Below are 14,178 nucleotides of genomic sequence, written 5' to 3'. Positions count from 1 at the left end.
CGATCGTGCATTGCTAGGAGGGCCAAAGCCAAGGTCTTTAGATGGTCATAGAGTGGTCGGGATGCAGGCGGCGGCCATGGCGGTGGGAGTCGCATTTTTCATGGGCACAGCGCCAGTCTCATGTTTGCGCTAGCCATAGCAACACATGTGGCATGAGTACTGGCATTCGGCGTAGTATGGCGACGGAGGGGTGTGAGTAAGAAGGTACATAATCTCATGTGTGTTGCTAGGGGTACATAGTCTAGCGTGCGTTGTGAGCGCATGGATATATGATAATCGAGATTTATACATCAATACAATGAAAGCACGGGCGTTCTACTAGTATATTAATTTAGGAAATTGCAGGATGTGTGGCTATTTTTTGGTTTTATGCTCTCATGGAACAATTAAGAATTGGTTCATCTGGATTTCAGGATAATTATTCTTCATTGCACATTCTTAGACCTTCCATGTGAAATATTTTTGTTAACTACATATATTGCTTGTGCAGAATGGTTATGAGTTGTGGAAGAAGTTTTGATCATACTTGCTCAAATATTGTGTGAATGAAGATAAAGACGGATTATTAGTTGGATCATCACTCTCTATGCAATACACATACATTTCAAATTACCTTTTTATCAGCTTACAATGCTAGTGAATTTCAATTATTACACGATTGTTACTGCCTACTTTTTTCTATACATATGAAATTTAAGACGCATTATGCTTATATATAAATCTAGTAAAATATTTCTAAACCCTGTGGTAATGCACATGCATTTTACTGGTATTCTATGTGCAATGACATCGCTAATTATACTAGCATATACTCAACATTTGTTCGATCGTTAAGGGGGGTCGGGGCGGTGGGGAGGCCCCTGCTCGCCCCCTGCCTCCAATATTGAGGAATCAAACATTCTCATACATCCATGTTATTCTGGTTGTATCAGAATTAAAATCTCAAGCAAGAATGTGGAAGTAGACGGTGATTGAAGAGCGAGGAAGCTAGAGGGTGAAGCCGGTGAAGGTGTTGAGGGAGCCACCGAAGAGGAGAGAGCCACCAATGGAGGAAGGTAGGAAGCATACACGGTTAACATGATGTATAAGGTAGGAAGCAAATGTCCGGTCTTCTGGCACTTGAAACAGGTAATGTGGCTCAGATCCCTCTTGGCTGGTGTTGCGAGGTTGGAACGGTTCTGACTCTTGCTTCGTCCATTCCCATTGCCATTCTTGGGGCCACTATGGTTGTGCGAACTTGCTCCATTGTGTCTATGTCCTCCATGGTTATGGCCTCCATGATTGTGGGTATGTCCTCCCGAGTACGAGGAATAGCTGGGCTTTTGTTGAGCTCCAGAAGTGTACCTCCCCTGCCCATATTTCCTCTTGTGATTGTCAATCTGTTGCTGCTTGCCTTCAATCATGAGAGACCTGTCTACCAACTCCTGGTAGTTGTTGAAAGTTGCCACCATCAAATGCATGCTCAGCTCATCATTGAGTCCTTCAAGAAACTTCTCATGTTTAGTGACATTTGTAGCTACATCATCTGGGGCATAGCATGCTAACTTGCTAAACTCATCCACATACTGGCCCACTATACGCCCTTCTTGGCGCAAGATGCGAAACTCATGCTTCTTCATGCTCATAGCTCCTGTTGAAACATGGGCAGTGCGGAAAGCCTGCTGAAACTGATCCCATGTAACCGTATCAATGGGGTAAGTGGCGGTGAAATTCTCCCACCAAGATGCTGCGGGTCCATCAAGCTGATGTGCGGCAAAGCGCACTCTCTCCGCATTTGTGCATCCTGCAGTGGTCAGCTCTTTTCCAATCATGCGGAGCCAATCATCTGCAACAATTGCCTCGATGCTACTAGAGAACACCGGCGGATTCAACCTTAGAAAGTGGGCTAGGTGGTCAATAGGGGGTGGTGGTGGTGGGTTGTTGTTGTTGTTGCCTTGGTTATTGTTCTGAACTATTATCTCCATCAAGGCATTCTGCTGCTGGATCAACTATGTAAGCTCTGGTGAGAATGCAAATCCATTGTCACGTCTCGGAGGCATCTGATGGGTTAGAAGAAGTGAGAAAATAGAATGGAATGAGGTCTAAGAGAGACTCACTACCCATATGCTCATAAGACAAACACAATCAATTCACTTCATTCGATAGCACACAAGATTCACACAATCGGTCTAACCTATGATTACAAACTCGATCGTTGCTAACTACTTGGAGGAATACTACTAGTTACATGGTGGTCATCTAGAAATTTTCATCAGAGGAAGACTCCATAATATCTGCTCCAGCTTCATCAATGTAGTCATCATCACTGTCATCCTTTGCATCAATATCCGTGTCGGTGTCGTCCAGGATGATGTAGTCCTCCGAACGGATCTCCTTGGCTGGTTCTCGCCTGTGATTCTCCACTGGTAGTCCTAGCTTCCTCTTGATGTCTTCATGCTTCTCTAGTAGTACGGCAATCTCCTCCTTGTATCCATCGGATGTAAACTTGAGTTCCTCTTCTAGCTCGTTGTTTCTCTTCATCAGCTTCTTGGTCTTCTTCATGTCGATAATTTGTTGATTCTCTTATCGACGAATATGATCTCCCATCTCTTGAATGTAGGCTGCAATTGATCTATCCCTCCTGGTACGAATCATCTCCCATTCTTCGTCTCGATAGCCACATATCTGATAAATGATGTTCTCCAGCTCCTTGTGATACACTTCACAAATGCGTCCAAAGGTGATATGGGCTGCCATGCTATTTCCTATACTCCAGCTTGGTGCATCCAGGTAGAAATCAATAGGCTCCGTTGTTGGCGCAAATGTCCTCCCAGGTATCCATACTTTGATCTTCCAGCGCTCCTCTTCTGGTACAGTTGTAGAGAAAGACCCCGTGAAGCTTGGTAGTCCGATGTTTAAATACTTAGTGACTTCCTTCAAGTGTCGTCCGAAAGGAGTGTCGTCATCCGGCTGAGTGAACTTGTTCCTGGGATCCGCCATCTATAGAGTAGAAAGAAAGGAGAATTAGAAATGAGCAGAGAAGAGAAATCCTGTGACTTATTCTAGTGGTCGCATCCTATAGTCAGCGTGTGCTCTGATACCATCTTGTAGCGACCACGATCCGAATGGACCGAAGTCTCTGTGCATCAGTTTCATCCCTGGATCGATAATGCTGACACGCATAGTACTCAAAGAATTATAACAGAGTTCAATCATGCACTCATTACATCGAGTCCTCATAAAGAGTATGATTACACAAAAGTATCATGGCTGAAGGCCATCTAAACTAAATAACTGTGGAAGCTTCGAAGGTAAATGAGTCCATCAACTCCAATGGCATAGCTGAATGCAAAACAACGACCTATCGCACCTTATTCGTCGTCTGAGTAGTCTGCAACATGAGACGTTGTAGCCATGTAGGTCAGCACATTGAATATGCTGGTAGAGTTACACTGTAAAGCAATGAAATGCAAGAACTATATCTACATGCAATATTTGGTTGGTGGAGGCTGTAAGTTTATGTTTTTGCATAAAGCTAGTTTTTTCCTACAACAAAGGAATAAATTTATTAAACTACTCCCAAGTTGCCCAATATTTGAGAAGGTAACCCCAACTCAAATCCCAATTAAAAGTATCATCATTAACTCAATTAAAATTGAATAAAGAGTGACGAGATCACATCAATAGATTCAAGTACCAGATACTCAAGATGTTCATAACCGGGGACATGCCTAACCATGATTAGTTTATAAACTCTACAGAGGTTTGCACACTTTTCCCCAACAAGACTCGACCGCATCCATGATCGGATTATCGAGACATAGTCTTTCTGAAGCATTAACTCTCTACTCCGGGCGGACTGGTACACCTACTTTCCCCTACATCTGCTAGTCCACCTCTTCAAGAGCTCACGCAACTTACTCAACTATGCCAGAGCCCATAATGGCTTGTGGCTGCAGACGGAAATTTCTAGCATGAATAATCTTATGATCCCTTTGAGCCTGGGTGGCGAACCGAAGGAAAACTCACACGGGTACTGCGGGATTTCCTCAAATAGGCAACACTGGGTTCCCCAGATGCCTCAACCAATCCACCCATATGTATATTGAAGTTGCCACGTTAATGTTATCCATGATTAAATAACTCTCACACTTCCATGTGTGAATCACTATCCAATCCCCGTCTACATGCATGGCTAAGCAATAATAGAGCATAACGTATATTCCTGGGGTGATCAAAAGGTATTAGGTTCCTACCTCAAGCACTACAACCAAACCACATGTTCCCAATCCTACTCATGCAAATATTTGAAGGGCAGTACTAATCCATAGAAAACACTGGGTATAGAAAACTATGATCAAAGTGTAACCTGCCTTGCTGACGATCTGCAAACTCTAGAGATTCATAGTAACAAGCTTCGCACTCCCGCTAATTTAGCGTAGACAAATAGTAGCATACAAAAGCAATCACTCAAACGAAACAACGAGAAAACCGAGAAAAGATCCAAATCAATCAGGAAACAAGCAAACGGATTAAACTAAGAAAAGTCAAACTTAACAGCATTATTATCATGTAAATTAGATCTTAACATTAGGTACATGCGGTTGGCTACGATTTGCAAAAAGAAACGACTCAAACGGAGAAACAAAACTCAAAATACGAATGAAACGAGATCGTTTACTAATCTGATCTAAAGTCAAATTTTACAGTGTCAAAATCATGTTCAAGTTGGTTAACTGGAAAGAACAGAACGAAACGAATATTTAGGCGCTGGTTTCATCTAATTTGGATAAACGAGTAAAAAGTTACGCCAGTTTTAAGATCAGGGGCTAAATCGTGAGAAAACTATTCGCAGATAACTCCCTGGCCGAAAATAAACTAAAGAAAAAGAGTACGGCACGAACATTCACTAACAGAACTAATCCGACGAAAACCATCCGTTAAAATGAACGAACGAACGTTCGTTAAATAACTAAAATAAAAACGAAAACCGATCTATTCTAAAAGAACCGTGAAAAACCTAAAAAAACGGCACGGTTCAGGGTTATACCGGTTCGTCAAAAAAACCGGTTGCTCGGCAGATCAGATCGGTCGACGGTGGCGGCGGCTCCAGCGGCGGTGGCTTGCGGCGACGAGGCGAGGCGGTGACTCGGGCGGCAGCGTAGGCGGCGGCGGCAGAAGCGGCGGCGGCAGCAACTAGCAGTAGCGGGGTGGCGGCTTATAAAGGACCCCCCGGGGGTCTCCGAGTTGGAGAAGGGGGCGCCGGGGCGAGGTGGCAGCGGAGGCGGTGGCGCAACGGGCCAGCATGCTGGGCCGGCTAGGGTTCGACCCAGTCGGTCCGAACCTCCTTGTTTTTAAACAATTTCGCCGCGAAGGAAAAATCCTAAAAAAATTCTAAAAATTCCAGAAACAATTTTCACCATCCTAACCTAATATTTAGGACATGATGAACATTTTTCTGGACTAAGATGAAATTTTCAAAAATGCATTATTTTTCCAATTCAAATAAAATAGCAAATAAAATACCTATAAAATAATAATTTGATTTTAAAAATCTTTCTCCAATATTTCTCCTGGTTTGAAGAAGTTATATTATCTTCTCTCATTTATTTTTAATATTGGAAATAATTGGAGGGTAATAATAAAATCAAATTGATCCTTTCTTCAAATTTGAAATAATTTCAAATATGAATTTTGTGGAACCTCCAACTCTCTCCTTGGGTCTTTGAGTTGATTAAGATTTTCAGGATCACAATGAAATGCAAGAATAAATATGATATGCATATGATGATCTATGTATAACATCCAAATTGAAAAATTGAGATGTTACAGTCGTACGTGCAGGCGGCCTCGTGGGCGGTCTCAAACGTGCCGAGGCCGAGGCGGACGTCGCCGGACGGGATCTCGGCATAGTAGGCGCCGGAGGGGCGCAGACGGACGTCGCGGTAGCCAGATGATCCCCGTGGCATAGTGGTGCGGTGGTGGCGGGGCGCTTAAGCGGCGAGGAAGCGGCGAGAAAGCGGTGGCAGCGGCAAGGAGGCGGGGAAATGTGTCGTGGCAGTGTGGTGAAGCGCATGACGAGCGCCGCATTTTATAGGCGCGCGCGAAGCGGCGCGCCAAATCTATCTCGCTACCGACCGCTTTCTCCCGCGCGCAAAAATATTTACCGCGCGCGGTTGTTCCCAACTCCATTGGAGCGCGCGAAAACTTGCCGCGCGCGCTAAATAGACATTTTAGCGCGCACGCGTTTTTTGGCGCGACTGTTGGAGATGCTCTAAGCGAAACCAAACTAACAATAGAAGTTAGACACGGGCAATCACCTCGATATTACGATAGTGTACGTTTGAAGGCACGACTACGTGTAAACTATGAAGCCTACAATCTTGGAAAACACACCTTGACTTTTTTTTTTTGAAAGCAACACACCTTGACTTTGCTAGGTATGTTTTGCTTCGTATATAAACCACACGAGAGATGACCCTGTAAACATACCCCGCAAGAAAGAAACAAAAACTGTCAACATCTCCCTAGAAAAAAACCCACCCCGTCTTGTTGTCGGCGAAGGCGGAAGGAAAAAACGCACGAGGAACCCTAGCCGGCCGCCTGAGGAAGAAACGCCCAGATCGATCAGCAACAGCAAGGCTGGCCGTCCTGCGGTGGTGAATCGTGACGGACCTGTCATCCTAAACCCTAACCAATTATTGGCAGGCCGGCGACGATGTTGGCGGTTCGGTGCGCGGCGAGGAGGCTCGGTGGCTCCCTGCTCCAGCGGACGCAGCCCGCGGTCGCGCAGGAGGGATGCCGGCTCGTGCCAAGCGGGCTCATGCGCTCCCGCCAGCTCTCCACCAAGGTATCTCACGACATCAATGAGTTGCCTGCGATAATCAAATTATGTGCAATCAAAACAGCAACATGCACTCGTCTCTTGTATTTTCTATTAGAAACAAGAGAATAAGTACTGGCTTATCATGGTCATACTCGTCTCTTGGACATCCACATGGAGTGCATGCAAATCGCATCGTTAAGCAACTTGTTTTCCTGGGTGAGCTGATTCTGAGCATGTAATTTCGTCCACCCGTTTAGCAAATCGTTAATTTCATCATATAAAGATGTTTGTTGATGCGGTTTTGATATCATGAACTGCCTCATTCTCCGCTTGATGCACTTTCTATCAAGTATGATTCTGTGACTTCATTTATTCATAATACAGTAAGTATGATTCTTTGACTAGTTGCTGCACATGCAAACCTCACTTAATTGACAGCAGATGAGCCACTCTTCTTCTAAATTAATTACCAATTGCAATCAGCGCTTACTTAGTGATTGTTGGTGCAAAGCAAGTACATTGACCATTACTTGTGTGTATCAATCCAGCATGCTTGCGAGACCTGGATGCAAAAGAAGATGCAGAAGCTGAGATCTATGTGGGCCCAGCACAAGGCGGACATAGAGAGAAGGATGAGGGAACCTCCAGAAAAGGATGAGTTTAAGTTGTACGTGCAATGCCAGACGAAGAAACAAGATGCATGCATCCTTAATTTCCTGTTTGTTTGTTTGTTCGATATACATATAATCTCATTTGACCTACCTCTTTCCACCTGCAGGCTTGTCGAGTCCTACGCACGTACGATTGATGGTGTGATCCATGGAACTGCCAAGATGGCACTTCTCTTCCTTGTTCCATTTGGAATTTATGCTAGCTACACCAAGGAGGGGGGAGAAGCACAGGCTGTTACCAAGGGAGACCAGTGAAGACAAAGATCGAAAGATGAGAGAATCAAAGATGGCCCCTCAACTTGTTTTCAGTTAAACTATGATGACCTGCAGTTAGTACTAGGCTATCGTTGTGATATTGTGCAACATGGTCACTGGCATGCGTTGTTTTTTTGTGCGTGTGTGAATCACTATCATGCATTGTATTCCCTCTGTAATGAAATATAAGAGCGTTTAGATCACTAAGGTTTTACTGACTGCTGTCTAGTTGTTTCCTCCGCTCGAAGTTTCACTCCTTGGTACTAGCATAGTTTTGTACTTGTTTCACAAGCTTAGCAAGCTGCAGCATTTTGCTCCATGAAGTTATCTCAGATGGGTTAGATATACGGATGAATACATGGCATGGGTGTTCTCACATGGGTTTAGATATATGGATGATTACATGGCATGCGTGAACGAATCTCTAACAAGACAGATGGCTCAACCATAGAATCGTTTTTCCCCTTGTATTCGGATTTTTGTTTCGTATAAGTTGATGACACGGTGCCAGCAAACTGGTTTATTTAAGGAAAGGGTTTGTCTAGGTCTCAGTCGACTTAGACTTGACGAAGTCTCAGTCGATTGACATAGCACGTATAACATTGGATATCACGACTGATCCTCACGTAGGTAGTACTACTGCAGCGTTTAGTTTTCTGTTTTAGGTGCGTGACTGGTTTGCTATTTGAGCTGCATCTGTTCTCGTTGGGTTTTGTTCTTAGCTTGTCTTCTCTTTTTTTTTGGGTTGCTCCCTTACTTGGGCTTAGTTTTTTTTTCTTTTTACAACAGAAAAATATACTAGTAAAAGATATATCAAGTAGTTCCATGCCACAAAAAAAGGTACTATGTTGCGCATGCGTTTCTTACGGTCAGCAAAACAGATGCCTTACATAGGCTGTTCTGCCAGCTCATGTCGTGTTTCAACTTCTTTTTTTCATAGATCCAAAAGAAAAGTATGAAAAATTAATTTTAAAAATGAAAAACAGTCTATATTGTGTAAAATTAAAATTCTTCGTGTTTTTGTGTGCATAAATGGTCGTCCTATATTTGTATCATCTCGTATTTATAAAAAATATTTGATCGTGTATTCACAAAAAAATTCGTTGTATATTCTGAAATGTTCATTGCACATTTGTCTAATTTTCACCGCATAATATAAAAAAGTTCATCGCGTATTTGAATAAAAATTTATCATGTATTTAACATAAATGTTCACCATGTATTTATGAAAATAATAATTAATGTATTAAAAGTAAATCATGAAAAAAAATGAAGAAACATAAATAAAATAATGATACGATGGTTGACCCCCTCCTAGTGGTAGATAAGCAACTGCCACACCCCCATAAAACACCCCAGAGTTGCAATACGGACGCCACTTGCAGTTGTGGCCAGACATGTAGTTGCAGTCGAGGGCTATGATTGCAGTTGCATGCCTAGTGCACACATGCAATTGTCCCCTCTCTCACCACCCTCTGATAAAACAAAGGCCACTTGCAGTCGAATGAGTAGACATGCAATTGCAATCGCGGGTCACACTCGCAGTTGCATGCCTAGTATCAGACATGCAATTACCCCCCCCCCTCTTCCGTGACAAAAACAAAGGTTAGTTGCAGTCTGGTGGGTGGACATGCAGTTGCAGCTGAATGTGACAATTGCAATTGCATGTCTAACATACAATTGCAACTACACCATCTCCCGCCTCCATTTCACAAAACAAACTCCAGTTACATCCGTGTTAGGAGACATATAGTTGCAATTGATGGGCTACACTTGCAGTTGCATGCCTAGTGTCAAACATGCAATTGCCACCCTCTCCTGCCCCCATCAGACAAAAAAAGTCCAATTGTGTTTGTGTTAGGGGGACATGTAGTTGTAGTCGAGGGCTACACTTGCAGTTGCATGCCTAGTGTGAGACATGCTACTGCCCCCTTTCCTATCTCCATCTGACAAAACAAAGGTTAGTTGCGGGCATAATGGAAGACATGCAATTGCAGTCGGGGGCGACAGTTGCAGTTGCATGCAAAGTGTATGTATGCAACTGCCACCGCCACTCTCCCACTGTCCTCCGACAAAACAAAGTTCAGTTGCGGTCGTGATGGAAGATATGCAACTGCAGTTGGGGCGCGACACTTACAGTTACATGCATAATGTACACATGCAATTGCCCCCCTTCTCCCACTGCCCTCCAACAAAACAAAGTTTAGTTGCGGTCGTGATGGAAAATATGCAATTGCAGTCGGGGCGCGACACTTGCAGTTGCGTGCATAATGTACACATGCAATTGCCCCTCCCTCTCCCATCACCCTCCAATAAAACAAAGTTTAGTTGCAATCGTGCTGGAAGACATGCAGTTACAACCAGGGCTCACACTTGCAGTTGCATGCCTAGTGTACACATGCAACTTCAGTTGCGGTCAGGGTGCTACACTTGCAGTTGCATACGTAGTGTACACATGCAACTGGTCCCCCTTTCCCGCCACCCATAGACAAAACAAAGCCCAGTTCCAGTCAAAGGTGACACATGCAGTTGCATGGCTATTGGAAGACATGCAACTACCCTCCCGTGCAAAAAAACACTAAGTTGAAGTCGCCTTGAAGACATGCAATTGCATTCGAGGGCGACATTTGCAGTTTGTGCCTAGTGGTAGACATGCAAGCCCTCCTCCACACACACAAAATAGCAAGACATGCAGTTGCAGTTGGTGACGACACTTGCAGTTGCACACCTAGTGACAGACATGCAACTCCCCACTCCCAATCACTAGGCAACACCACTAGGCAACACCACTAGGCACTAGGTTGTAGTCACGCGGGGTAGATATCACATTCTCTCCCCCACCCCTCCTTGACCCTTTGGCTCTAAGACAAACCACATCCGGAGGAAGAGAGGAAAAGGATGAAGGAGTACCATGATCCACTACTTCCACAGTTCTTCCGCACTTAAAACTTGGTTAGCAATGCTTTAGTCAACAAAAAGAATTACAATTATAACTTTAAAAGAAATAAAAAGAGGGAGAATAAAATGATGCAGAAGACAGACAAAAATGAAAATGCATTATTATTGAAACAAAAGGGTAATGCATAATAAATAAAAGTAAAAATATATTATTGATTTCCTAAAAAGAGAGGGAAAAGAAAACAAACGACATAATCTAAAAACCAGGAAAAACGCATTAAAATAAAAATAGAAATGTAAGACAAGAAAAACAAAAAGGAATACAAAAAAGCAATACCAATTTCAAACGCTTCAGAAAAAACTGACCACTCATATAGGAGCAAAAGGCCTGTGTGCATCCCTCGCAATTACAGGGCCGCAATAGAAAAGAAGGACAAAAGAGCATAGGCCAGCTCTGGCATATTGATCACTCGCCCACAGAAAAAAGGCTATCATCCATTGTGTATGGCACGTCCGCGCGTCAACGTCAACAAACAGAAAAAATGATACACTGCACGAATCTTTGCGTCAAGATCTTATGACTACCGAGTACCGAACGACTAAGACTTGACAAATCCTCATTTGATTGAGAATTAGCAAATCCCGAAAAAAGAAAGCTAGCAAGAATCACACTGTTAGAAAAGGAAAAAAAACTTTTAAAAGATAAAAGGCAAACAGAAAAATAGAAAAGAAACAACAAAAAATGTAAAAATAAAATTCAACTTTTTTAGGAATAAAAAAACATCTCGTGCCATATGGAACAGAAATGGCAAGAAACAAAAAAGGAAAAAACAAGCCCACAAGCCGAACACAGGTTTAAAAAGTGAGATCCACTAGACAAGGAAAAACGAAGAAGCAGAGACCAACACGTACTTTTTATTTTGAGAGAAGACCAACGCGTACCTAAGGCCTAGAGTGAAGAAAAAGAAAGAAAGAACAAGGCCCAGGTAGAAACGGCAATACGGGTGCCAGCGACCTGTACTTGAATATATTATACGTACAAAAGACAAAAGTTCCAGCGGGAATCTTAGCACAAAATCTGACGATGGAAGACTCGACTGAGACTTCGTTAAAAATAAGTCGATTGAGTTTTAGTGCCTCCGTTTATCTAAATAGTAAGCCCATGTGTTATCAATGGTGATAATAAAACCAAAAATATACTCTGTAGGATCATCTCCTCTTCTGTGCAGCAAAACAACACTGGCATTCCAGTCTTGACATGCATGATTTATGCACATTTCTCTATACGGATAGCACTAGCAGAATGGAGGCAGTATTATATGCATACCCTCGTAGAAAGAAGTAGTAGACCAGGAAGTCTAGGCTGCCGCCCCAGAAGCAGTGCCACACCAACTCTCGACCGTAGCACTGACGGCCGCCTCATCGCAGGCCGTGAAGTCGATTACACCAACATGATTGTCACCGGATCTCTGGCCCCGTGCCTCCTCCACCGTCTCGGCCAGGGCACCCTCGTCGCCCAACATGACCATCATGTGCGCGCTCATGCAGGTTAAGCGCGCCGAGCAGGAAGAAGAAATGCGGAGAAAAACGAGAATGACGACAGGTGAGAAAAAGCCACGACACAGCCTTTTTTTTTTAGAAAAGGAGGATGACCCCCCGGCCTCTGGGCGATGCATGCGCGCACTTTATTAATTATTCTCACAAGACCTTACAGAGTCATACAACAGTAAGACTGAAGCCATCGTCTAAGCAACAACTGTCGCTACACCTATCCAATTGATGAAGGGGCGCTGATAGTGTGGGCCTAATACCAAACAGACATCACAGCCAAACCTAAACATCTAAGACCTGGGGTCCCAACCAGAACGCCTGCCTGGTATGGGGCACCTACCAGTCCGGCGCACTCCTCAACCAGGACGCTTGCCAGGTATGGGTCCGCCGCAGCCACCTGCCACGAGTCCATCTTCAGAGTCGTACTATTGCATCTACTGTGGCAGGTCTCTTAGCCATCGACGCCACCATGACGCCAGACAACGTCGTCCTCCTGCGCGAGTCCATCCTCCCACACCAAACTCCGAATCTGCACTCAGCCACGCCGTCCATCCAGATCTGTCGCCATCAATGTATGGATGAAGCACCGCTCCATTAAAGAAGTCGTCCGCTGGTCCCGCGAAGCCTCCAAAAATGCCGCCCCCAAGGGGGTTACGACACATGATTGCTGCCAACATCCGATCAGCTGATCTAGGGTTACCCCTGGAGGTATTGAGTGGAGTTGGAAGCTTCACCTCGATGATGCCTTCATGAAGGAAACAATGATAAGGGCATCGTCATCACCGGCTCCGGCCATCGACCGAAGATCAAGTTTTCACCCGGATCCGTTCCAAGATATCCACCAACAACTTGTGCACCGTCTCGACCGCCTTCAAAGCCCCAGATCCAGCCGCCTAGATCCGGCGACCAACCGCAGCAACAGTGCTACTGTAGGATCCCTGGCGCACCGGCCACTGCCTGAGTGTGCCACCACTAGAGCCTAGGAGGAGGGCTCCCACCCCGCCTCGCCAAGCCGCGAGAGACGCCGAGAAGGATCCCGCGCGCTCGTCACCGTCTCTGATCCGAACCAATCCATAGCAGATCGCCGTCACAGATCCGCCTTGGATAGGAACTGCACCACGCCATGCCGCCGCGGGAAGACCGAGCTTCACCGGCCTCCACCCTCTAGGGTCGCCGCCCCGGGATCCAGACAGAACTTTGCCGCTGCCACCGGCCAAGTTCCGCCGCCGCCGACCGGCCAAGGCCCCGATCACTGCATGACCATGTGAGCACAGCCAGCCGACCGACCAACTCCGACGAAGAAGACGGCCACCACCACCAAGCCTAGGGCCGGCGCCCCAGACATCCTCGTGTTGCAGATCAAGTCCAGGAGCAGTGCCCCACCGACGGCGATTGAGATCGTAATAGTAGAAAAAGGACCTAATATGAGTAACATTAGTACCGGTTTGCATATGAGCCGGCACTAATGCGTCCATTAGTGCCGGTTCTAATGACTAGGCGGGAGGAGACCTTTAATACCGGTTCATTGCAAATCTTTAGTACCAGTTCATGCCACGAACCGGTACTAAAGACGTTGTGGCAGGGGCTATTTTTAGTCCCACATCGCTCCCTTAGCAAGAATTTGACCATCTTAAATATGTTACTTCTCAAACTATCACAAGCATTTGGTCTTCATTGAACTCTATGTGTAGGATCTGAGGGTAGAATAGGAGTCTTCGCCGGTTCTTAAATCGGTGGTAGATTCCTATTGATAATTTAGATTCTATACAAAAAGATCATTGATGATCAATGTATTTTTTATGTACTTCTCTGTAGCAGTAGCGCGTTTTGGCTGAAAGGCGGTACTGATCAATGTATTTTTTCTGTGTAACTTCTCAAACTATATAAAAAGGAAGAAGAAGAAAAAGAAGAAGAAGAAGAAGAAGAAGAAGCAGAAGAGAGGAAGAAGAAGAAGAAGAGGAATAAGAGGAAGAAGGAGAAGAAGAAGAGGAAGAAGAA

The 14,178-nt window shown here is 44.7% G+C and overlaps 1 protein-coding gene across 1 annotated transcript; it reads left to right on the top strand.

The window, feature by feature from the left end:
• The first annotated feature begins 6,480 nt into the window (after window positions 1-6,480).
• LOC123101447 (uncharacterized) lies at window positions 6,481-7,934 on the top strand. The gene is made up of 4 exons (XM_044522902.1): window positions 6,481-6,620; window positions 6,688-6,829; window positions 7,354-7,472; window positions 7,584-7,934. The coding sequence occupies exons 2-4, from the start codon at window positions 6,698-6,700 to the stop codon at window positions 7,729-7,731; spliced, it is 399 nt and encodes a 132-aa protein (XP_044378837.1). The 5' UTR covers window positions 6,481-6,620; window positions 6,688-6,697; the 3' UTR covers window positions 7,732-7,934.
• Window positions 7,935-14,178: the final 6,244 nt, after the last annotated feature.

The sequence above is a fragment of the Triticum aestivum genome, chromosome 1B (genome assembly GCF_018294505.1).
Source record: "Triticum aestivum cultivar Chinese Spring chromosome 1B, IWGSC CS RefSeq v2.1, whole genome shotgun sequence".
In the NCBI taxonomy this organism is placed as follows: Eukaryota; Viridiplantae; Streptophyta; class Magnoliopsida; order Poales; family Poaceae; genus Triticum; species Triticum aestivum.
This window is presented reverse-complemented; position numbering and strand designations above follow the sequence as displayed.

Coding starts and splice junctions, on each gene's coding strand:
- LOC123101447 (XM_044522902.1), top strand. CDS start 6,698: ATGTTGGCGGTTCGGTGCGCGGCGAGGAGGCTCGGTGGCTCCCTGCTC. Junction 6,830..7,353: donor CCCGCCAGCTCTCCACCAAG/GTATCTCACGAC, acceptor GTATCAATCCAG/CATGCTTGCGAGACCTGGAT. Junction 7,473..7,583: donor GAAAAGGATGAGTTTAAGTT/GTACGTGCAATG, acceptor TTCCACCTGCAG/GCTTGTCGAGTCCTACGCAC.